Source organism: Glossina fuscipes, unplaced genomic scaffold, assembly GCF_014805625.2.
Source record: "Glossina fuscipes isolate IAEA_lab_2018 unplaced genomic scaffold, Yale_Gfus_2 42, whole genome shotgun sequence".
NCBI classification, from domain to species: domain Eukaryota; kingdom Metazoa; phylum Arthropoda; class Insecta; order Diptera; family Glossinidae; genus Glossina; species Glossina fuscipes.
In genome coordinates this window covers 2,963,176-2,988,409 of record NW_023998426.1, presented here as the reverse complement: position 1 = coordinate 2,988,409, position 25,234 = coordinate 2,963,176, and the positions used below count along the sequence as shown (strand labels likewise).

The window sequence follows — 25,234 nt, the reverse complement described above, 5'->3', positions numbered from 1 at the left end:
TTTTTTCGCAATATTTTACTTTGTTAAACTTCTTTTCATTTCTCGTTAAAAGCCGTTAGCTGGTTTTTTTAACACCGTATCCAAAAAAAAACGATCTATGGAGAATTGAGAGAACACAGAGTCGCTTCGAATAAGTACGAATAATGGTGAAAATAAGATCTCACTACTTTTTGTATGAATTTCTTTTAATTTCTTAATTGAAACATCGTGAATAATGATCTTAATGATCGTACTCTATCATTTTGAATAACAAGTTTTATTTTTGATAAACTTATTTGGCAAAAGCATGTTTAAAATAAAAAATTTAATGAATTATGCATCTGTAATGCATCTAAATAAGTACCTTTTTAATTTTTTGTACTACTTTGATTTACATCCCTTCCGACAGTTCGTTTTGATGGCAAACAACAACAACAATATATACAATATATACGGCAAGTGCGCCGCCATACTTGTACTTGTACATATATACTATATGTACCATATACATATAAAAGTTACAGTTATGCAGACATAATAGCAATAGGTTTTTTTTATTAATTTATTAAAATTTGTATTAATATTTTTTTTTCTTTAGAAAATCCTACAGCAATTTCTAGAAAGGTGACCATGAAAAAGTGAGTAACTTGTTGATATTTTTATTCTAAATATATTTATTCTTTTCTATTTTAGTGGCAACATACAGGTCACTTTGAAGAATTGTTGCGGCACACCAGATAGTTCCAATTCCCAAAATCCTGCAGCAACTTCCTCTTTAAATAAGAAAAATATTTAAAATAAATGTGTTTTCATTTTAATGATAATTGTATTTAATATTTATGTTATATAAAGTATTGTAAAATTTCTTTTTAATAATAATGTAATTTTTGCATTGGACTTAAAGAAACCTAAATTTTTCTATTTTTATGATTTTTATGATTTGTTTACAATTGAGAATAATTCAAAGAGTCACTTTGTATTTGTTTACAATTAGGGATAACTGAAAAAGTTAGTCTGTATTTGTTGACAAAAGCCTGTTGTATTGAAAAAAACGATGGTAGACACGAAGGTGTTCAAATTTTTTCATTTTTAAGATGAGCCAAAGCAAGCGGACAAATTTGAAAATTAAACTAAATTTTTCCGAAGGTGTTCATGTGGGTGAGAATCCCGGTAAATTAATTTAGTTAATTGCAGAACGTCTAACTATTAACATCGTAATACGGATGAATAAATTCAATATTTAATATTTTCAATAATTATTCCCTTTACCTCGGAGCGCTCAAAATTGTATTTTGAAATTTTGTTACTTTCGTTGTTTAATTTGAAGAAATTTTCTGTCGAAGCTCACCAGACACGTTTAGAATCTTGTTGTGATGTTGCTCCATCATACCAATTGTCAATTTTGGTTTAATCAAGTTCAATATGGTTTTGAGCAGGACTATGTAAACATCATATTGATGCTTTCCTTATTGTCTTCTGCATATTCTGATGTTTTCTTTTTATGAAGCTTGCCTACACCATCCTGATTAATTGGCATTAATATTGTAGTTGCTTCACTTTATTGACCGCACTCGTGCTTTTCTGGATTAACGTCGTCGTTCTCTGCAGTAGCACTACCTTTTCTAGTCACCCTTCTTGCCATTTTTGACTTCCTCTTTTCTACATACATGCTATTGCGTGGGAAAATTTAGTTTAGATTATGCCGGTTATTGGACGCTTTAAGCCGAATAATAAGCTCCTTTCAGCCTGATTAAACTTGATTAAACATTATTAAACATTTCAAAAATTGGCAGCCAAAAACCGTATAAAACCTGACTAAACATCATTAAACTTGATTAAAGTTGATTAAACATTATTAAATATTTCATTTCCGCGGATTCAAAAAAAAGAAAAATAAATAAGTTTTAAATTCTTCACACTAGAGCGCCAAACTGTAACATGCTTGTATACTTGGATCTATTTCTTTTTTTCAAACCGTTTCCAACATGCAGAAGGAAACTTGGCGCATCCTGTCAAGCATGCAAACCTTACGCGCGGCGGAGAGGTATTCAATAAGCTTTCAGTTACATGAAGACTCGCAGGACGAGTTTGTTCGACTAGCACATTGTAAATAATAATAATTGGAGGGGGGAAAATGGCAGAGGCAGATGTGTGTGCACAATTTAGATGAAAATGAATGTTCTAAATTGCATATACCTATTGATTTAATGACATCTTTTGCAGAGAGATTTTGTATAAGCTAAAAAGAACGACTTTATTTTACTGTTTAATATAGAACTATTTCATAACAACTCTTAAGAAATATTCAAGAACTATTTCATGATAACAACCAATGAAGTGATTATAGTGGATAGAAATGGGTAATGTTGACGCAATGCATCTTAAGTTGGACATTCTTCGGCTAACAAATTTTCTCTCGCCTGCTGCCTCTTACATTTAGGACAAGGTCGGCGAGCATCTAAACTTTCAGCAGGGAAAACTGATCCGCACTGAGATGATGGAAATGTGTTCATTTTAAATCAATGAATACATACGAATTATTAGACTTGCCCTAAATGTAGTTTCTATATGGAAGGGAGAAAAAATGCGTGAGCTTTTGCAGGCTTCACAAATAAAACCTTTAATGGGTCTTGAGTTAACGCATACAACTAAAAATTTTTTAGTCTTTTTGAAAGGCGGAAGTCTTCTCAGACCCTTCTCGGAATTCGAACATTAGTGTAGACATGAACTTTAACAAATTTGTTCAATTTTCAATATCAACCTACGTACAAGAAATTCAATTCTTTCTGTCACATACACAGCAGCCGTTACAGCAGACTCCACAAAGACGGACAGACACGCTTAAATCGATTCGAAGTTTAGTGTTGGTCAAGAATATGCTTTTTGGGGAGGGGGGGGTCTCTGAACCTGCCACGAAACGGTGGGTGGGCGGGTAATGATCACAACAGCTGCTCAGGAAGGTAGGCAAGCCTTGATCGATTCAAAATTTATCGCTGACCAAAAATTTTGAATGCTTTACAGGATGCGCCAAGTTTCCTTCCCCACGTTGCAAACGGTTTGAAATAGATGCAGGTATACCAACAGGTTACATGTAGACGCTCTAGTATGAAGGATTTAAAACTTCTTTTTCTTTTTTATATATAGCTTTTAAAGATAGCTGTGTTGCTTTTTTTTATTGAGTTTGTTTGTTTTAAGTATTTTTGTTCACGATCAGAAAAATTCTTTAAAAAAAATATTATTAATTACATACGCATTCTAAGATTAAGTCACAGAATATGAAAAACACTCTTAGACGTAACTATATAAATAATATTTAACTCTTTTTTTTTTTTTTTGTTTTTTGTTCTTTTTTCTTTTTGTTTTCTGTATTGAAAAGGATACAAAAGTTGCAGGTTTTAATTCGCACTTACGCTCATTTTCGCCAAGTATTTTGCTAGTGTTTAAATATGAAGGTTGTAAATACCTTTACATAATAAGGACGTCCTTATATTGCCCATGAAATATACGAAAAAGACTTTCTCAGTGAAGTTATTGGAATTTGTAGGTTTTATCCACAACTTTTTCACGTTTCTTGTTTTTTAGTTGCAATATTCTTTAAATACACGTTTATTAATAGTATTTAAAAAGAAAAAAAAAAAATTATAAAAAAAAAATAAAAAATTCAAAATTAAAATAAATCTTACTCCATATTTTGCATCTTGTTTTTTTACGAATCTATTTTTTTTTTAACAATTAATTAATCGATTACAATTAAAAAAAAAATATATATATATATTGTAGTAAGTTTTATAAAATTAATTATAATTATTAAAATTTAAAACAGAAATTCATTTTTCATCACATTGAGACCCGGACGACTTCAAGCGTCTTCGAGTTTGCTAGCATTATCAAAAATTACAATAATAGTGAAGATTGTGGTGGAGTGTTTTGTCTCCAGTTCAGTCCTCATTTCACACACACACCTAAGAGCTGAAATGGGACGTCATCATAGCAAGTTGTCATTGTTCAGGCATCATTAAAACTCATAGCCTCATCGAATATATCAACCATGGCCTCCATGCGTTCTTGATGCTCAAAGCGGGCAAATCGGCGTTGACGCTTTGTTTGCAGTAGGCGTCGCGGCTTAATGCGCCCCAGTCTGTGCAAGCGTGCATCCTCTTCCTCGGTATCATACTCAGGGGCAGAAACGGAATCCTCTTCATCTGGCTCGCCAAAAAATTCTTTCAGATTGCGGTGTATCTTGAAAATTTTGGTTGGGGCCTGATCCCTGGCCTCCTTACGTATAACGCGCGATTTAGCGCTCACTCCACGCTCTGGTTGCACTTTTGACTTTTGGACGCCAGAAGTACTGTGGGCATTAGAGGCGGTTATTGAAACAACATTGAAAAGTTCAGCCAGTTCGGCATCAGTGCGCTGCTGTTCTTTGAGTTTTTTTTTGTACTTGGGTGCATAGTCAAGAATGTATAGAAGACTGTCGAGGCGTTCATCCTCGCCAGATATGTTTGGCAGGGCCGTCGAAACACCGCCCCCACCGGTGGGCGTTAACGAAGTGGGTGTAGAGGGTGGTGCAGGTGGAGCGCCACTATTTGCGCCGCTGCCACCATGGGAAACAGTATAACGGCGGCGGGCACGTCTGCGTTTAACCAATTTCCATGAGAATATAGATGATGGATCATTGGCCATATTCAGCTCGTATTCCACTTCTGTATGCGAGGGAGGTGTTGTGCATAATTCCACATCATATTCCTCATCGGATTTGGCCATTTCGATTGTCTACTCACCGCGGCGATATTGTCCAGGCCAAGACAGCACAAAACAAAATAGAAAAGATAATAAAAAAAAACACACACACACATACACTTTAAAAAATTTTTTCTTCGTTATAATTTATGCAATATTTGTTTAACAACGTAGTAATATTGATGTTGTTACACTTTTTATTTTCATAAAGCTTTTGAAACTAACCTGGAAGAAGTAGTACTCGGCTTCTGAATATTTCTGATCCCTCAATCGGTACTCAGACATGCCTGTATTTGTATTCGAGAAAATAAACAATATATATGTGTGTGTTTATGTGCTTGCCGTAAAAATGAATAGTAAAGGAAAAAAACAAGAAAACTGTATATGTTCACAAATTCGTAGGGGGACAAAAAGAACGAGTAAAAAATTTTCACAATTTCCTTTTTGTTTTGAAACGTTTTCGCTGTTTTTGTTTTTGCCACAAATACTTTTTTCCTTGCTTTCTTCTCTTTTATTTTGTTTTCATATCTTTTCTACTCCGTCATATTTATAAGAATTTGGCATTGCCAGCATTAAAAAAAAATACAAGTTTCACTTCTTTGTTAAACTTTTTTCAGAAAATTTTTTTGAGCGAAAAACGTATTTTTGTGCTCTTGCCAACTTCCTTCCTACGCATCTATTAAACATACAAGATAGTTATGCTCGATTCTAAGAAAAAATTGGATTTTTGAATATGTTATAGTTATTAGCCAGACTAAATTCTTAAAGCACTAGTTAGACTAACAGATTTGTTGGTCAAGAGTCTTTGCCTATTCGACTACTTAGACGGATATCTTTGTATTTAAAATAAGGGCAACGAGTTGCTGATTGTCAACGCGGGTTTTCAAGAGTAACCAAATAGTGTGATTCACGTCTTGCGAATTCATCCAGTTTATACGTTTGTGTCGTAGAAGTTGGCCACACTGTTTTCAATAGACATTCGCGGAAGAATATTTATTGAAGAATAATCTGGAAAAATCTTAAGAATCTTTTAATAATTAACAAAAGTAAAAATGAGTGCTTTTCCGGGTACCTTTGCTTTTGATGAATATGGTCGTCCTTTTATTATTTTACGGGAGCAAGAAAAACAAAAGCGCATAACCGGCACCGATGCAATTAAGGTACAAAGAATTTCTAGATTTCATTATATCTTGTTTTTCTGCAGGATTAATTTAAATCTCTCCGAAGTGACGAATGAAAATGACAGTGTTATTAGTTAAGAATACATTTGCCGACAATCGTATAAGTTTGAAAGATTCTAGACGTTTAGTTTGGAAAATTTTCCAGAAGTGAATATATAATATCTTTCTTTTCCTTTGGATATGTTTTTAAAGGATTGATTTTAATGAGTTTCTATGAGCTTTTTCTTTAACATTTTTATGCGAAAATTATACAAATGACGTCATTGATTTGTGTATATATGTTTGAATATATGCGGTGTTTATAATTTGAGGTTAGGTGAAGATTTTTAGCCAACATCTGTTTACAAAAAGAAGCAAAAGAGTTCCTAAACAGTTTTTATATCTTTATCTCTCATAGAGCCATATTCTCGCTGCCCGTCAAATTGCCTCTACTTTGAAAACATCTCTGGGCCCCAAAGGCTTAGATAAAATTATGGTCAGTGGTGATGGCGATGTTACAGTTACTAATGACGGTGCCACCATTATGAAAATGATGGAAGTAGATCACGAAATTGGTAAATTAATGGTACAACTATCACAATCACAAGATGATGAGATCGGAGATGGAACTACGGGCGTGGTGGTGTTAGCCGGTGCTTTATTGGAACAAGCTGAGGGTCTAATTGATCGAGGCATTCATCCCATACGTATTGCAGATGGTTTCGAGTTAGCTGCTCAGTGCGCTGTCAAGCAGTTGGAAGCTATTGCTGTGCCCTTCCCAATTGATCCACAAAACAAAGAGCCTTTGATACAGATAGCCATGACTACATTGGGTAGTAAGATTGTCAATAAATGTCATCGCCAAATGGCGGAGATGGCTGTGGATGCTGTTCTTAATGTGGCGGATATTGAGAAGAAAGATGTCAACTTTGAATTGATTAAGATCGAGACTAAAGTTGGTGGCCGCATGGAAGATAGCGTCTTGGTGAAGGGCGTTGTCGTCGATAAAACTATGAGTCATGCTCAGATGCCGAAGACATTACGTGACGTTAAGTTAGCTATATTAACTTGCCCATTCGAACCACCCAAACCGAAGACTAAACATAAGTTGGATGTAACATCTGCTGAGGATTATCGCGCTTTGCGCGAATATGAGCAAGAGAAATTTGTGGAAATGGTTAAAATGGTTAAAGATGCTGGAGCTACTTTGGCCATTTGCCAGTGGGGCTTTGATGATGAAGCCAATCATTTATTATTGCAACATGAACTACCGGCTGTGCGCTGGGTGGGTGGACCGGAAATTGAATTGATTGCTATTGCCACGGGAGGTCGAATTGTGCCACGGTTTGAGGAATTGACAGCAGATAAATTGGGGTCGGCCGGCTTGGTTAGAGAAATTTGTAAGTATTGTTGATGAGTTATATTTAAGTTGGCATATTGCTAATTATATCATCGGTTTGCATAGCTTTTGGCACTTCAAAAGACAAAATGTTGATAATTGAAGAATGTCTCAACTCGAAAGCTGTTACTATATTATTACGAGGAGGAAATGCCATGATAACAGCTGAAGCCAAACGTTCCATTCATGATGCTCTCTGCGTCGTCCGCTCTTTGGTTAAAGTAAGTACCTGAAGCTCTAATTTTGCTATTATATCTTAAAATGTTTGCCGTTTTAGGATTCACGGATTGTTTATGGTGGTGGTGCTTCCGAAATTAGTTGCTCTTTAGCAGTAGCTAAGGAAGCTGACCAACTGTCTACCTTAGAACAGTATGCTTTCCGCTCTTTCGCTGTTGCTTTAGAAAGTATACCTTTAGCTTTGGCTGAGAATAGCGGTTTGCATCCTATTGAAACTCTATCGGAATTGAAGTCTCGCCAGGTAGCTGAGAATTGCCCCAATTTAGGTGTGGATTGTATGTTAACTGGCGATTCGGACATGAAGAAACATAATGTTGTGGAATCATTGCATTCCAAAAAGCAGCAAATTTTATTGGCAACTCAGCTAGTGAAAATGATACTCAAAATTGATGATGTGCGATCCAAGAATCGGAGCGATTAAATTTCAGTTGCGAAATATCAATTCTATTGTGTAACATTTTCCCCTCATTTATGTACTTTGTTAAAGTCGACATCATTAATGTTTCATTAATCTAGTTTGTTTTTTTTTTTTTTTTTTTTTTTTTTGAACTCCATTCAAATATCAAAACGCAACTACACGCATAATAAAAACGAATAAACATACGCCAATAAAAATAATGTTTACACTGCAACTACAAGTTTAGTCTATGAAATCACAACTAAGGAGTCTTGTCACTTGGACATTTATTTACAATAAATCTTCTTTGTCACTTTTTAGCGAAGGTCACCGGTTGTATCGTCTCTGGGGATACGGACTCCATATTATCTCACCGTTTGATCGAGTAAAATGCGTGTCTATCCCTATTCTTTTATCGCTAACTAGTGGTTTTGATTCCTATTACTTTATACACATATGTTGGAAACGCAATGCAATATTTGTTGTTTTTGCGAGGTAAGTCTTAAATAAGCAGAGATATGATAGGAAATCGCAGTTTTCGCTGCAGAAATTGGATACAGCTTTTCGAACATAGCTTCACGTTAGAAATCTGTTTTTTCCCCACAAGTTAAACGGATCCGAAGATCAAGATATTTACATAAGAAAATTCATTTCGCGAAATCTGAACGAACAATGAATCTAATCCTATCTTGACATCGTCAAGATTATTCTTTGTTAAGGCTGTAAAGTTATGGAATTCGCTCTGGCTCCATATCAAAATGATTGTTAACCCTAACAGATTTAAAGTAGCTATAAAGGCGTTTTGTAGTTTATAACTTATGATCACGTCTTAACCTTGGCTTTATGCCATACATTGTGTAATACTGTTATTTTATAGTATTTACGTCGCTGTTGTTGATGATTGTGCTAGAAGAGACTTTATAGTCTTACTGGCATATTAATTATTAATTGTAGTAATGATTATTATTGTATAATGAAATTATCAAAGACTTAAATTGCGATAGTAGTTAAGAAATATAGATATCTTTACAAACTTTGTCGCCTCCCTAAAAACGGATCAGTTCGAAGGATATGTTGTTAAAGGGGAGACTAATTTAGCATAGAAAACGATTATGGAAAGTTTGCGAAATTTTATCAAGTCCTTAACTCAATTGTATCACCGCTGCGATTATCTTCAAAAATCAACACGCTCAACTGAATTGTTAAGCAACAGTATTCGTTTACTGGTTGTTTCGCTCTTATGCTCGTTGTCATTGACGATCCTTATGCTCATTCGAATTTAGTAAATATATGCTGTGGATTTAAGACATAATTCGATTTAATCATAAAAAAATTCCATCTAATCATAAGCAAAACGCTATTTAATTTTAAGAAAATTCCATGTTTAATATTATAGGATATTTGTGCGTCCATACGTCCGTAAGTCTGCTCTTGTTGATAACCAACATCTTGAGGAATATCTCACCAAATGATGATGACAATTAGTCTATACTAGTGATGTGGCATTTGAATTGACTGTCTCCATTAAAGCGTTGCAATGAACGTAAACCTTTTAATATTCTATCACAAAGATAGCCAATAAATTGTATTAGACAAAGTGAGTTGTATTCATTAGTTCGTTCCTTTTGCCTAAACATATATTATTCATTCTTTTAAATCAAAATTTTTGTGTTAAATCCTTAAATGCATATTGATGCCAATTGTCTACATTCTAGTTTCACTTAATTTTATTCAAAATCCAAGATAATCATAAACAATAAATGATACGTGAAACACAAAACTTGACATTACTTTTGGCGGGTAAGTTGCTTTTTTTTTGACATTTGAATGTGGTGGTTGAGTTCAGCGTGTTACTTGGAAATATATTTCTGTCTTCGGATATGTCAAATTTTTGGAAAATACTGTATGGTGTTATACGTTTGTCACATACATAATGTTACGAAAATCCCGTGTTTGATAACTTGAGTTTTCATGAAAACTGGTTGATTTCCAAAGAAAGAAAAAGTTATATACATATTGGTAACGATCTATCTGCCTTATGCAAGAAATACAGATCTTTTCCCCCATTAGCCGCACTTGAAAACCCATTTTAATTTTTTTCGAATTTATAAATGAGGATACACTCACTGACATTGTCGAACAAACAAATTTTTGCATCACGCAAAAAAATGTGTCAAACTGTCCAGCAGTAAATACTCCTGAAATCCGTTAATTTCTACGAACGATTATATTTATGTCCGTGTACCATTACTCAAATGTTAGATCTTGCGGCGTAAATATGGTTTCGATCATATAAAAGAGATGATGACAGTTAATAGATGCGAGAAAATCAGATCTATAATTCATTTTAATGATATTGCACAGCACAAGTCTGTTGGGCAACCAAACCGTGATCGTCTTCATAAAGTAAGGCCTGTTAATGCACACTTAAATTAATTGTTTGTAAATGTGGCACCATTCAATCAAAGGGTCTTTCTAAATGGGCAAATGTATTCCACTAATGTGGCCCATGTCATGACACATATTAGGGAGTAATACTTAGCCAGCAAATGGCATAGGTGGAATTTGAAGTTGTTTATTTTGTGTTCACTCTCTGGACGTGGTTATAACAGTCGTTTTGGGTATAGGATCAGAAGCAAAACTCGCAAGTGGTAGATTAGATGGTTTTATTACATGTTTGATATGGCCTTGATCAATTCAAGGGTACACTGTATAAAAAACAACCTAAAGCTTACATTAGATGACTATAGATCAGAATTTGATCTCATAAAAAGTATGATGGGAATAAAAGAGCAAGACCCAGTAATCTAAAAGGGGAGATAGTACCTAAAAACAGCCGAGGTCCCACGAAGCTTGTCTCCCTAAAAGATACATGAACTGATGTTAGAAGCCATATGAAAACTTCCACGTTGCAAAGGACGATTTGTTTTTAAAATCTTTCCATCCTTGGTGACAACCTCTTCAAAGCAATATTGGAACGGAGCAAATACGAGAGGTAGTAGGAACGTTGAATACATCAGAATCAACTGCTGAAAAAATTAAGGAAAGCCATCGATTTAAAAAAAAAGAAAGTTACTGATAGATCGAGTTGAAGTATTGTCTGTCGAGGGAAAGTAAGCGGTGAAATAAAGAGACAATTAAAGAAGCCGGATCCAAACTAAGTAAAAGTATATTTAAAGATCGTACAGGTCAACACTATAAGTACACGAAAATTTGAATACTTAATATAAGCTAGAGTTAAGTAATTGTAGCATTGGTGCGAAGTGATCTGCTAAGTAAAATTCGGCAGTGAGTAGGTATTGGATACGATCGTAGAAACTCGATGTATTTTTTTATACCCTTACTACATGCGTTATATTATTTTTCTTGGTTGTTGTGATGAAATAAATTATAATAAACATTAGCATCAGGTTGAGAAGGTACCTTCACATAAACTCTTTATAGCCGCGGCTGTCCAGGCGGCGATCCATGTGTATTCATAACAAATGCAATAAGATGTGAGTAGTAATGAATGCAGTGATCGTTAAACGGCGAAGCTTATAGTTTAAAACCATATATCAAATATTTGTCAAAATTTTCAACATCGGCGAAAGAATTTAAGATTAACCAACTCATAAAAATTATATGCAGCTGTGGCCTTTTAAAAAATCCTACGAATCATTTATACAATCAATTAACTATTCGTGTGGTAATAATAATACTAATATTATATTTTACCCAAGCCACAGTAAAATTTTGCTAAAATACTTTGAAATGAAAATAAATACTTTGTAAAGGCCTGTGTTAGCGCATTAAGGAGCTTAGATGTAAACTGGAAGGATATTGGGTTATAATTTACAATCAGTCAATCTTTTCGGAGTAGTTCAGATGATCAAAGGACCTCTCAAGTGAATGTAAGAAGTTTTTTGTCTTTGTTTTCAATTTACGGTGATTTTTGTAAATTAAATGTTTGGCAGCTCTTGATAAATACAACTCTGATCGCTTTATTTTATGTATAAGCACTTACATGCATTAACGTTATATCATTGCCTATGTAAACGAGAAGAGGGTATCATGCGCTTTTTGTGAGTATTATATAATTATTTTTTTAAATATAACTTTAAGATAATAAAACGACTCAGTCTAGTCTACCCTTGACGATAATTTATACCTTTTGTTATAGCTGTTATTGCTTTTTGTGTCGACTTTTGAATTTGTATGGAGCGCTTTTGTTACCTTTCGTATCGCTGCTGAAAAGTTTACATAGAAACGTTTTTACTTAATTCGCTGCGGAAACTGCAGTGATGTTCTTTCTTAAGAAATACAAAGTAATTAATTTTGCTCTTTCTTTTTTCCGTTTTTGGTTACAATTTCACTTTTAATTTATGTTAAGTAGTCTAACTTACAAGTAATACTTAAATTACGAAAATTTCAATTTGTTGTCTCTTCACTTACTGGAATCACAATACACTGTCTCTAACCTTAAACTGAAAGCTAAAAATAGTGCTAGAAAAATTAAGTTTAACATGTTTCTTTATTGCAATCTACGAAATTACTAAATTCGGTCGAATTAGGCGGGCCTTCACTATACAAATACGTTACGGGCCATAGACGAGCAGCAGCAAAATCACTTAAACTTTGTAAATCATTTGGACGGCCCGGCTTTTGAAATTCCTCGGAAGTGGAAGCACTGGAATGACTATCGCTGATAGGCTTACGTTTATGCGTTGAGGGCTTGATCGTGTAACCGGAATGAGTTAATGTGCTGGTATGATTACCAGGATAATAGCGATCACTACATTTACGCCATTGATCCGGTTCATCGCCAACAAAGCACCTAAGTAACGACAACGATAATAAAAAATTGCCTGAGCTTTAATCGCCATACTTACCAAGGGTAGTCAAAGCCCTGAGAATAGCCGCAGGGATGATCGCTCTTGCAACAATAATCCCAAGAACCAATCTCACCGCCATCAATTTCACAAGAATAAAAGCTGGTTATTAGATTCTTTTCACAGGGACTACTACGACGACAGGCTTTGCCTGATACCGAATAATGGCGCCAAGATAAATCACCTGAAATCGTTTATACATGTAAAAAATTGGGAAAAAAAATCGATTCTCTAATGGCTTAAGCTTTCACATTCTTCATCTTCTTTGTCTTTACACAAATAAAAATACTGTAGTGGAATACGGTCCAGCATTAAATACCCAACACAACTTCGCTTAATGCAATTGCATTCATATAATGATTTTCAAAATATAGTCGAAGAAGTGGTTCGATCGACACTATTTTCAATACAGTCTACCCTCGGGGCCAAAACATGTCGGTGTATTAAATTTTAATAAAATATCTCAAAAATTTCGATCTGTAGGTTGAACACAGAATGGACAAACGGATTCATTCTCGTGTCACAAGTGGTGTAGGGTATAAGAGAATATGAAGTTTCGATACTTAATAAGATTGAAGAAGTTTGCCCTATTTTTTCCATTTTTATATAAATTCTGTAGGATCGCTTTTAGAATATACGTGAGACTTTTCATGGGCTTATCTGCTGTAGTTTATGGGTGAGAAGTATAAACGAATTTTTTTGTTTTTCTATGTTGTACCACAGGCCAGGAAAGATGGATACGCTTACATCGACTCAAAATCTCATACTGGCGAAGAATGTATACACTCTACTAATGGAAACTTCATTTTAGATGCTGCAAGCATTTTGGCAAAATGAATGTATGCCGTAACTTCCCGATGGTAGGTATAAATTAATCAGTATACAGACGTTGCATACCCGTCTCTTTAAAAATATCCATACGACGATTGTTGTTCACTCGTCCTCCAGCCCCGCCCACGGTGGTGACCTTGTCCCGACATGTATAATCAAAAGGATTCCAAGCAAATAGCCAAAAATCTCTATCGCCTGTAGACGCGTAATGTAAATTCAATTTAAGTTCCGTTTGATCCAGATCGGACATCTCACAATTTAATGTATTCTTGCGTGATCTTAAAAGATGTCAGAAGATGAAATATTTGTAATGTATTTTAACGACTCTTGCATTAATTCGTTTACCCATAACTGAACGAGTAGCATTTGAATGGTGTGGTGTCACGAAAACGTGTGCATTCTCGTTTACATTCTAATTCGCTAGGCACGGTTATGACCTTTTTAATAGCTGCGGTTAGCAGTTTAGCAGGTGATCCATAACCCAAATAGCACACCGCTAAAATGTGATAAATCCCTTTATTAAAATAAAAATCACGCTTTTTTAACATGACTTCTCACATTTTTTATTGTGTTTATTATCGACAATCGGTTGAATTTCACAACCATGACCATAACTGGCGCGTTCAAATATATCGAAGGCGGTATCTAATATAAGATGACGTTCCTTATCCATATCTCTTACTGGCCAATCGCTAAGTTGGCAATTGTCTATGATACCTGAATGCTTCTGATGACCGTAACGATAAGCGAAGGCACGACATGTGAATTTGATCGATTTTATGCATTCCATTTCACATTCCCCCACCGTTCTAACGGTCAGAGAATCTCGAACAATAGACTTGTAAAATCTTGTAGAGTCAATGGCACGGAAAAAACATTCTAAAGTGAAACAAGGCGTAGTGGCTAATCATTCTGCAGAAAAATTATTTCCTTTAGCAACTTACGAGCATTTCTGGGATCAGGTAAGGCTGTAGCTGAAGTGCTACTTGTACCTCGACTATTATCACCCGGTGTCAATTGACGACATACTTGCACATCATCAGCCATAGAGTAGATGTCGTAATCACGATCCGGTTCTATGTCCACATAATAATCCAATCGATTAATGGGGCGATCGCATAAAAGACAATTGTCTCGACTTGCCGGTGAATATCGATAACTGTAAGTGTGACATACAAATGTATCTTGGCCGGAACAAAGGCGTTCACATTCGGTTAGCGTAGGTACCGAGTAAATGTGTTTTACAACTTTTTTGTGCAAACGAAAACCTTCCGATGTCTTTGCGGAACATTCTAAAAATAGTGAAGTTTAACATTTATTTTTCGATTTTTGAAAGCTGTTTTGCAAAAACTTTACCATCTGGCCCTGGTCTACGAGTCCACTGATGTTTATAGTCATGGCGATCATGATAATTATCATATTTACTGCTAGCATAGCTACCGTAACTTGAACCGGGATAACTTAATATGGAGTTTGTTTCATGCGACGTATCACTCCTTCTTGGCGGTAATCCAAGTTTAAAATAGTTAAAGTCTCCTAAGTATTTGTGACGATCTGCGCGTTGATGGTCGCCCAAACCCCAATACAAATTTTGCTTATTATCGCTGCCACCGTAGCTGCCGCCATAAGAGCCCCATTCATTACTGCTTCCTATCGAGTAAGGCACGAATTTATTTCCTCCCGTCTTTTTATAAGACAAACTTGTTGAATGGTCATAATCTAAATAGTTATGAAGACGAGGATGATAGGTATCTGGCCGATAGGGTGAATATTGCGATCCTGGTCTATATGGAGGTCTATAACTGCCGCTGGTAGAATATTTCGTATTATCGTAGCCACTGCTGCTCGGTATTGTCTCCCAACGATGATAGTTGTGTCCGGGACGATAACGATCATAACGATCGACGGGTTCGATAGGAATAGAACTCGGTCCACTACCACTACTGCCGTAACCGCTAGGAGAACTGTGATCATAATAATTCGAGCCATGTGAAGAGAACTCATAAGAACCAATACTGCTACTATGACGTTCATAAGAATGTACTGAGGAAGGCGGTGATGGTCCCGATGGACCAGACGTATGATAATGTTCTGGTGAAGTGCTGCTTATCGGTTTGCTGTAAAAACCGCTACCGCTACTTGGTCCTGACGAAGATATATAATATTCTTCCCTATGCGGCTTACTTCTCCAACCATCTCCTGGCCGATTATAATGCTGTGGTGTTTTGCATTCTTTACATAGACTATAACGACAACTGGGCGGCGCATTTCGATCTCGCTCATAATAATCATAATCAGGATGTCTTAACAGATTCGTATCACGACGATTTGGGCTTGAATATAAATCGATTTGAGACAAAGGTATTTCAATTAGCTCGCAATCGCCCTGACCTGATCCGGAAGGATCGAGACGATAATTGAAGCCTTCGCAGGTAAAGCGTTTTTCGCGCCCGCACTCGCGCATGCACTCTTCAACATTCCTGCATGCTATGGTCCGTCGTACCCAATGCGGTGCAATACGTTTACCCGCAAGCACACGTCGAAAACAAGCTGCAAACAAAAAATAAAAGTCAAATATTTATGTTTGAGTTTGAGGTGCAGACTTCTATAAAAATTTAAGACCAAATTCGAAGCTCTAAATAAAGTTTTGGGAAAGTTCTGAGAGAAATTAAAAGCAAATCAAAGCATTGTAGTGAGCCAAGGCCCACCATTAACTTCCATAAGCCACTTGGCCTAATACACTTAGTTGAAAAAGTAGTTCGCCTAATACACTTAGTCGAAAAGGGTTCGGTTTTCAGCTTTTCAATAGCGTTCGTGTTTGGGCCGAAGCACGTCGGTGAACCAAACTTCATCAAAATATTTCAACAATCGCCACCTGTAGGCTGAACACAAGATTGCAAGACGGACAGAAGAACATGAACGGATGCTGAGTCAAACGGTGAGTCTACCTCAAGTCCTTCTTGGCGCTGCACACATCCGCACAAGTTTAATATATCCTTATATCACAAGTGTTGATATATGATAGTGATATACTGACTATTTTTATGGTAAACCTGAGCGGATTTTTAAGATAATTTATTGAATTTTTGAACTTAGCTTGATAGAGTGACAAGAAACAGTTTAAGTTAGATGCCTTCCTATATATATATACATATATATATATATATAAGAACAAGGACATATATGAGGCTACGTCGATTCCGCGATTCACTTTGGTTACGTGTAACCGTAAGTCTTATTACGCGTATTTCTTTGTGCTGCGAACCATTAATAAATCTAATATATCCACAGTGGTAGGCATAATACACATACACATCCAATGATAAGATTTAAAAACATTAACTCGTTTCGTTCACATCGTTTATGAGGCACTTGACGTTTTGCTGTTAATTGTATGAAAATTAACTTTTGTTATGCTGCTGTCTTGCAATTGTTCAACTCTTCACTTTTTATTTATGGCGCTTGTAAATCGACAAGACATGTTTGTACTTGAAAATGATTTTCTTTTTAGGTTTCGCTTGTGAACCATAATAAATCTCTAACATAATATGTTTGATTGCGTTTTTTATGGTTGTTAAGTTTAAGGTCGTATCGTATTTTTATTGTGTTATATTTAAGTTACGTCACTGCAGTCGAAGGGCTTAAACTATCTTTAAATAACGTTAATTCATAGCTCTCTTGATATTTAATATTGTTTCCTGTTTTTTTTTTTTTTTCTTTTTGCCAAATGTTTCCTTTGATAATCAAGTATTTAAATAATGTAAACAGTTCCCGCTTTTTTGCATCATGGCAAAACATGTTCGTATGTCAATTTTTCAATAAATGTCAAATTAGTGTGCTGTCGCAAGTATTATATTCGCCTGACATGACTCCAAGTGGCTGCTTTTGTTTACCGCGACTAAGGAAACCGCTTTATGGTTACCTTTCGGAGGAACGGAATTAAACGGAGTTCACTGACATTTCGCGATTATATCGGAAAAACTTTTGCAGAAAAAGTTTTCCATACTGATAATAACTGATTTTGATTCATAATTGAAAGTTGCGCGTTTTTTAAATAAAAATTCCCTTTATTTTTTGAACATGTATGGTTTCATCCCATGTAAACGCGTCACATTTTTCGCCGAAATTTTAAAAATTGAAAATTTTTTTCATACAAAAACATTTTCTAAGCGGAGCTCCTGTAGTGAAAAGTTCCGAAAAATGGTCCGATCCAATTCATTTTCAATAAATTTCATTTGCAATTTCATTAACATAAATCGTAAGGTGCACCCTACAGGTTGGCAAACATCACCTAGGCCCAATCTGATTCCCATCGGGCTTATGCTTATTTATTTTTGATAAATTTTGTGAAAAGTTTTTTTAAGTTAGATTTTTCATCAGGTTTCCGATTTACGTTAATAGTTTGCGCCCATGAAAAATCCCCAAAATAGTGGAAAAGCTGGAGCAACGTCTCACAAATATTAAAAATTATTGAAAATTCTTTCGCGATATTAATAAATGATGATAGTATAGGAAACTCGACGCTAATATTTATCAGGTCCAATATATATGTAGGGTGTAAAGAGCAGAAATTATATCTATTGCTCTGAAATCATCGACTGAGAGATTTTATTAAAAATATAAAAATTTTTCATCTCTTGAGCTTTCTGCTTATTCGTTGCTCTAGGATAAAGAATGAAAGGTATGGAAACCCCACGGATTGAATATCAAGGGCAGAAAAAATTTATAAAAAAAGAAAAAAAAAGCCCATCAGATTTTTTTACGTAACTCGAATAAGAAAGAAAATTACATTCAAAGTAAGTCGTTATATGGGAAGTCGTCGAAAAAGGGCTCCTATCCAAAGCATTTTCAATACTGTTCGTTCTTGGATCTAAACATGCCTGCGCATTATATTTCATTAAAATATCTCAAAAATTGCAAAATAAGTAAGAAAATTATGTCCCGTCGTGACCGTACCCATCAGCCTTATCCTAAAAAAGGCAAAAAATGTAAAAGAACTAAATTTTTATGCTCAATAATATGGAGTGCGCCAGTTTGATTTTTCCATTTTTAAAGTAAAAGCTTTTGTCGCATAGGCGCCTGAGCGTTGCAGGTGTGTTCTTTGAAAAGTTTAGGCCGCTTTCAAATTTTTTCGCAAATTTATAAACGACATTTTCAGTCTTGCGAATAGGGAAATGTTTACCACAGATACTACACACTGTTGGTTGGGCGAGTGTTATGGGGATTTTTCTATGCAAAACTGGAAATTTCAACCGCGTATTTGTTATAATTTATAAGTAACCAAGCCAAAATACGCTCAAAGTGCAGATGTTTTCAGTTTCGGTTCTTATTGCGCTGTGGTCATGACCTCTGATTGGTTTGAGTGATTTTTGCATTTTTTTGCAAATTTGTACACGGTATCTTCATTTTTAGGAAAGGGAGAATACTATAAAACTCGGTAGACGGACAGATGGACAAATGGAGATACGAATAGGCAGACAACTTGTCCATTTTTCTATAGATAATATGGCATACGTAGAGAATTTGCGTTCAAACTAATATATGTTTATCTGCTGTAGTGTGTAAGTAATTGGCAAAAACACATTTTTTGTACCCTTTGGGTAGAAGAGGTTTTCCCAGTTTACAAGGTAGTGTAGATGCATCCTTCAGTTGACTTAAGCAGGTTAGCTTCATTTTCACGGCGAGTAGAAAGTTTATATTAGACGGACAGAAGGACGTGCTTGAATCCATTGAGGCTATGATTCAGAAAATGATTGTGAATTGATCGGTGTAATAAAAGGTGGATCCTCAAATCCTTCTGAGTATTATATGCATCCACACAACCTTGATAGACCCTGGTACCATAAGTGATGTAAATTTTTAAACAAACTACGTAGTAAGGACAATAATGATCCCATTAATTGGTAGTGGATATCTTTGGCGTTTAGCGTGCACAGGTGTGGCTTGATGGCTTAAGCAGACGAAGCCTATTAACCTATTGGGTAATTTATGGATGATTGCGAGCACCCGGCAGCGTGTAACATAATCCCAAGGTGAGAGGACCTAATGGGTATGGTCCAAACTACCTCCCCTGGAGAAGGCGAACCTTCCAAGCACCTCTAATTATATAATGTCCCCGCAATTTGGGTAACCACGATCACCACGAGTACTCTCCCAAGGGTCGTATCCAGTGGCCGGGCCTTACACGCTAGTGCAACTGAAAGAATTGATAATCCCAAGTATTCTATGTCATCACTGCGGGTTCTTAAATCGCTGAATAATGTCATCGTCAACAGTTCACTGATTTATATAAGATATTTAAGCGTATGTATGAATAAAATAATGAAAATGGTTTTAATCATTAAACTTTCATCACTTCTTGAAAACTTGCACAGATGCAGTTCTTTTAATTGTTGCACGCGATCCGAGCAAGTAGTTAAGATTATCTTGAAGATGATTGTTGTTTTTCTATTTTCTCTTTGTTTTATGTTTTATGTTTTTCACTTTTGGTTTTTAAATTGAAAGATTTCTCTCTTACCTTTAGCATCCTCGACAATAATAATTGTGCTGCTAATGTCGTGTGCGGATGTCTTTTGATCTACTTTTTGACAATTATCTCCATCAAGTGAATGCAACCAATAGAAAATAATTATAAATTGTTCTGAAAGCAACCGCATTATAGCGTTAACTGTAAGCTACTAATTCCACAGATAGATGAATTTTAGAATTATAAAAAAAAAATAAATAAAAAAAAATGTATTGAAAAAATAATGTATAGACCGAATGAATAAAAATAAAATTCTCAAACCGCGTCAGACTTTAAAAGCGACTATCATTCGGGCAAATAGAATAACTAACTAACTAACTGACTGACACAAAATCATTGGTTACAGAGTTATTTCAGAGATTTAACAATAAATTCAAAAATATTTTGCGGGTGAGGAAGGAAGGCGTGTAAAAAGAAATATCGTTTAAATTGCATGAAATAAAAAGATTCAGAAATTGAATGAAAAACGTTCAAACATTATGCTATGCATTTTTTTTTTGTTTTTTTTTTTTTTGTTTTTCTTTTTTGGGTTGCGCGTTCATCAACCATTACCAATGTTCACAATTACGTAAGCACGCGCACTAATCTTATTGTCATCATACAATTTCGAACATGAATAAATGCGATTATTTTTGATTCTAATTTCTCATTTATTTATTTATTATTTTTGTTTTTTTTTTTGTTTAATAATTTTAATATAACAAAAAACAAAACAGTGAAAATATGCAAAAAAAAAAAAGATGGAAAACAAATCAATGTCAAATAAATCAAATTCACATTAAAATGTTCGTCGTCGTAAAACATGAATTTATAAATGAATTTAATTAAATATTGTAATTAAAATATTTTTTGCATAATTTTTGATATCTCGATAAAATTATTTTTTAGTAAAGCTTTTATTTATATATTACTATATTAATAAATCCAATGGTGGCTAAATTTTATCTTGAAATTTTTCATGAACGTTATTTCATTTAGTTATTTTCAAGATTTCAAATTTTATTCAACCGAATGATATCCTTTTTAACTATAAAAATTTATTCATTTTATTTATTTTTTTTTTATCGCTTTAATCCGTTTTTTAAACACTCTCTAAATATTGTTCTTATACGTGACCCAACCGCGTAGAGAACTGAACTCTTGCAGTGTTTGTTGCCATGATTTTATAAAAATTCATTAAAAAGCTTTTCAGTATTTTCAGTAAAATGAAAAAAAAAAAAATTTACAAGAAAAAATATTTCATCAATATTTTATCAACAACATCATCAACATCTTCCTATAACGATGATCAGTATTCTACACACAAACATAACCTTAGCATAAATAAAAAACAAGAAGAAGAACATCCGTTAGAAAAACAAACAGATGCAAAGAGAAACGAATCGAGAATGAGAGAGAGCAAGAAGAGAGAGAGAGAGAGAGAGAGAGAGTTTGCTTTATCAAAACAATACGAATCCTTTTATCAGGTTCGTTGTCTAAGTCTTTTGTCTTCATTTCCATGTTTCTCTCAATATTTTTGTTACTACTGCTTGTCTATATAGAAAAGCTTTTCTGAGTACATGTAGTTTTTGCATATTTGCTTATAATTTAAATATAAGAAAAAGAAAAAAAAAAACAACAAAAAAAACAAAAATCATAAAAGAATTCTGGGCGAAAACAATATCATCATCATCATCATCACTACTATCATCACCATAAGCATGTTTATCATTTGCAAATGAATATGCAAGACAGGAAATTAGTAGCAGTTAATGAGGCTTACGTACCGACCTATGCATGCATTTCATCCAATATCTATGTATCTACGCATACGTTTGCGATACATGTACGGTATATGATTAAGTTATTTACTCATATTTAATACAGAAGGTGAACTATAATAAAATCATTTTGTTTACTGTAATATGTAGCACTTATTAAAAATTCATTAAATATAATATTTGGTGTAGAACCAAGGACACAACCTCAAGCCTTGTTTGTGTGATTAACTTCAGTGATAAGAAAGATTTCCTTTCCTTTAGAGAGAAAAAGTTATTTAATGACTTAGTTCGTTAATTAACCTTTATGGAGTAACATCAGAAAAGTAGTTGCCATCTAAATCATCCTGTCCATTATTATTTATCAACTTATTTCTTCATAAGCAGATCTCTTTCACAGCATTTTAATTGTTATATCCTTCATCATTTGTGCAACTTGTGCAACACTCAGAAGGAGAGACTCACCATGGAGATAAGCTCTGAAAATATTCTTTGTGAAAATGGTCTGATATTTTCAACAACAGTGGAATTATCATTTCTTCAAATATTTTTATTTTATTCCTCCTGCACCAAGCAAGTATATGTGCATCAAGCTACAAGGTTTGTATTTCTTTCGTCGAAATAAGAATTTAATTTTAAATTTTCCATCTTTTTATTAACGAGAGTTCAAAAGAACTTTAATGACAACGCATGTGCGCGAAGCATTTCTTTCCGGCGATCAGATCCTTGAATCGAGCAGCATTAATCAAAGCAGGGTTTGCATCTGAATGGAAGACCGATTTCAACAAATCACACAAAGGCAAAAAAGCACTTGCAAAAATAAAAACAAAACGTACGCATTGGTTAATTAGTCAAAAATCAAAGTTAAGTCTTAAATACAAATTGCTGTTATGCTAAGGAATTATTAAAACCCACTTGGGCATAAGGTATACAAGCTTACCGAGAGCAACTTCAACATTCAAATTCTTCAGCGTTATTAAACTCAAACTGTAAGATTAATCACAGGAGCTCCGTTGATTGCATCTTATAAACATATGCATGAAGACTTACGGACTCCCAAAGTGAACAAAGAAATTGTTCATTTCTGCTTTCAATATCTTGATCGACTTAGTTGTCATTCTAACTTCTGAAGCGGTAAATATATAAATTGAAAGGATACCATGGGTTAGAACTACCCCTTAGAAAATATATGTAAATGCCTTCGTGCGGAAGCATGCACATGTTGTTAAGTTGTTGTATATATGTGATTCTCACGAATAAGACAAGATTAAACAAGCTCTGCATGCATACAAAAATAATAATAAAAATTGTAAAATTTTATTGTCAGTGGACACTAAAAAACAGATGCATATATGAAAAAAAAATGTGTATATACTTAAAGGGAATGCGTTTATTATACCTTTACTTGTGAAACGAAGACATGAGATAGGCGCGCTTCCTGTTATACCGTTCGATTTTGAATCATTTTTTGAATCGATCTAAACTCGTCTGTATGTCTGTCCATCTTATCTTCAACCTACAGATCGCAATTGACTTGAATTCCGAAAATGATTGTGAATCGATCGGTAAAAGAAGAGTCCTTTTTACTGTTACATACATTCGGACAAACTCAATATAACTGGACATTATAAGTGGTTTAATAATTTTAAATAACACAATGATGAGTTTCGGTGGACAAAGGATTTGGTGGAAGCGATACGATATCGAACCGCATTCGACATGGAACTGGAGAGAGTTAATTGACTGTATAACAGTTTCAGTTATTGATGGTTCTAGGAAGGCAAACGCTATGCATAGGTGGGCGTGAGTACAGCGACTTCTGATGGCCAGAAATAATTGGGAAAGAGAAAGATAGGCGATTGCGGGCCATAGTCTTGGAGGACAGTGTTTGATGGATTAATTTTAAAGCCTTACCGACAAAGCGCTCACTATAGCTACGAGCACATACCAATCGTAATAAAAGCATAATCTATCGCACTAACGATTTAACCTGGATACACCGACTAGATAGTCGCTCTTCTTAACTTCTCGGCTGTGTATGGCTCTCTTATTCCTTCAGTTATATATATTGTGATTGTTTTGCTTAAGCAATCAATTTCTGATTTAGGCACATTGATAACAAACTTCAATCTTTAACTATTCTATGAAATCCTAAAATTTCTAAAATTCATTTATTACATTGAAAAAAGGATCTAAAAGTTGCGGCAAATTTACCGTTAGACAAGGCTCCGCATTGATTCTGCATATCCTAAGAACTACTTTGTCTATAACAGGTCTCCCTCTCTTAGCGCTGCTCATATGTACAGCGCTCTATGCAAACTGTGTTATAAGAAAACCAGGTAAAGCATCGTAGCGAAGGACTTAGCTTAGGCTTAGGTATAACATAAATCAAAAAAAGTGTGTACCGTGTTGTATCAAAACTTTAATCGTGTTGTATCGAGACCGTGTAGACCGTAAGATACTTTGAAATAATTTCAATCGAAACCATGCTTTACAAGTACTGCGTGAAGCAAGAGACGCCTGCATATGTTTTCCATCTTTCCGTATAATAATAAATATATCAGAGCATCTCTGTACTTAAGAAAAAATCTAGTAATTCAAAATGTGATGTTGCAAGCATTTATTATGGAAAAAAAAAAAAAAAAAGAAGAGATATGATTTATAATACAATTCTTCATAAAGATGTTAGTGGCAGCCTGAAAGACAATTCGTGAAAAAAAGAAAAGAAACACAACAGCATTTTTTTTTTTTTTGTCTTACCTTAGTACGCCGACAAAACAACGCTATTTGTTGTTAGTATTTCCGTTTCAACCGCGAAGTAATACAATAACATAACATAACGTAACATGCCCTCCTACATGAACGTTTTTTAGATATATGCGTACGTATATACATGATTTTTAAATATATATATATATACGTATGCAGATTGTTGGATGCATGTCTTTTTTAAACAATAGCGTCTTTGGCCGTTAGAAGTTCTTGATTTTAAACTTTAAACATCAAACTAAAGAAAAATATTTACAACGTGTATGTATTTGCATACAATATCAACAAAATAATAATACAACAACAATAAACTACACAGAAGCTTTTAATTAATTACGCAAGAATTTTAATTCGGTTGTTAGGTGGAATATATTAACGCCTGAGTTGAATTGGTTGGTTTCTTGGTTAGTTTGTTGGTTGACTGTGCTTTTTGACCTTACAAAGAAAAGCTACATCGTTTGTTATCTGGATGAAGATTAACTTTGAAATTTGAAACAATGAAGAAATTATATTCGATTTAAAGAGCGTTAACGCTCATCTCTTCGATCGTTGAGGATTACTGATCTTG

The 25,234-nt window shown here is 34.5% G+C and overlaps 3 protein-coding genes across 5 annotated transcripts in view; 1 reads left to right on the top strand and 2 right to left on the bottom strand.

Moving 5' to 3' along the window:
• Positions 1–3,752: 3,752 nt before the first annotated feature.
• Positions 3,753–5,210, bottom strand: LOC119636928. Its single transcript, XM_038032655.1, has 2 exons — positions 4,945–5,210; positions 3,753–4,752 (listed from the first exon to the last, which is right to left on the bottom strand). Exons 1-2 carry the CDS (start codon positions 5,002–5,004, stop codon positions 3,985–3,987), a joined length of 828 nt encoding a protein of 275 aa, XP_037888583.1. The 5' UTR covers positions 5,005–5,210; the 3' UTR covers positions 3,753–3,984.
• Positions 5,211–5,625: 415 nt separating this feature from the next.
• On the top strand, positions 5,626–8,130 carry LOC119636985 (T-complex protein 1 subunit epsilon). The gene is made up of 4 exons (XM_038032749.1): positions 5,626–5,879; positions 6,298–7,279; positions 7,345–7,499; positions 7,556–8,130. Exons 1-4 carry the CDS (start codon positions 5,772–5,774, stop codon positions 7,934–7,936), a joined length of 1,626 nt encoding a protein of 541 aa, XP_037888677.1. The 5' UTR covers positions 5,626–5,771; the 3' UTR covers positions 7,937–8,130.
• A 3,992-nt stretch (positions 8,131–12,122) lies between these two features.
• Positions 12,123–25,234, bottom strand: part of LOC119637003 — a 33,317-nt gene continuing 20,205 nt past the window's right edge. For all 3 annotated transcript variants that reach the window (XM_038032777.1, XM_038032776.1, XM_038032778.1), the window contains exons 6-12: positions 14,971–16,164; positions 14,559–14,906; positions 14,173–14,493; positions 13,960–14,110; positions 13,681–13,892; positions 12,784–12,967; positions 12,123–12,728 (exon numbers count right to left, since the gene is read on the bottom strand). In XM_038032777.1, coding sequence (XP_037888705.1) covers positions 12,413–12,728; positions 12,784–12,967; positions 13,681–13,892; positions 13,960–14,110; positions 14,173–14,493; positions 14,559–14,906; positions 14,971–16,164 — 2,726 coding nt within the window. In that variant the 3' untranslated portion in view covers positions 12,123–12,412. The remainder of the gene's footprint in view (positions 12,729–12,783; positions 12,968–13,680; positions 13,893–13,959; positions 14,111–14,172; positions 14,494–14,558; positions 14,907–14,970; positions 16,165–25,234) is intronic.

Coding starts and splice junctions, on each gene's coding strand:
- LOC119636928 (XM_038032655.1), bottom strand. CDS start 5,004: ATGTCTGAGTACCGATTGAGGGATCAGAAATATTCAGAAGCCGAGTAC. Junction 4,753..4,944: donor CCGAGTACTACTTCTTCCAG/GTTAGTTTCAAA, acceptor CGCGGTGAGTAG/ACAATCGAAATGGCCAAATC.
- LOC119636985 (XM_038032749.1), top strand. CDS start 5,772: ATGAGTGCTTTTCCGGGTACCTTTGCTTTTGATGAATATGGTCGTCCT. Junction 5,880..6,297: donor CCGGCACCGATGCAATTAAG/GTACAAAGAATT, acceptor TATCTCTCATAG/AGCCATATTCTCGCTGCCCG. Junction 7,500..7,555: donor TCGTCCGCTCTTTGGTTAAA/GTAAGTACCTGA, acceptor TTGCCGTTTTAG/GATTCACGGATTGTTTATGG.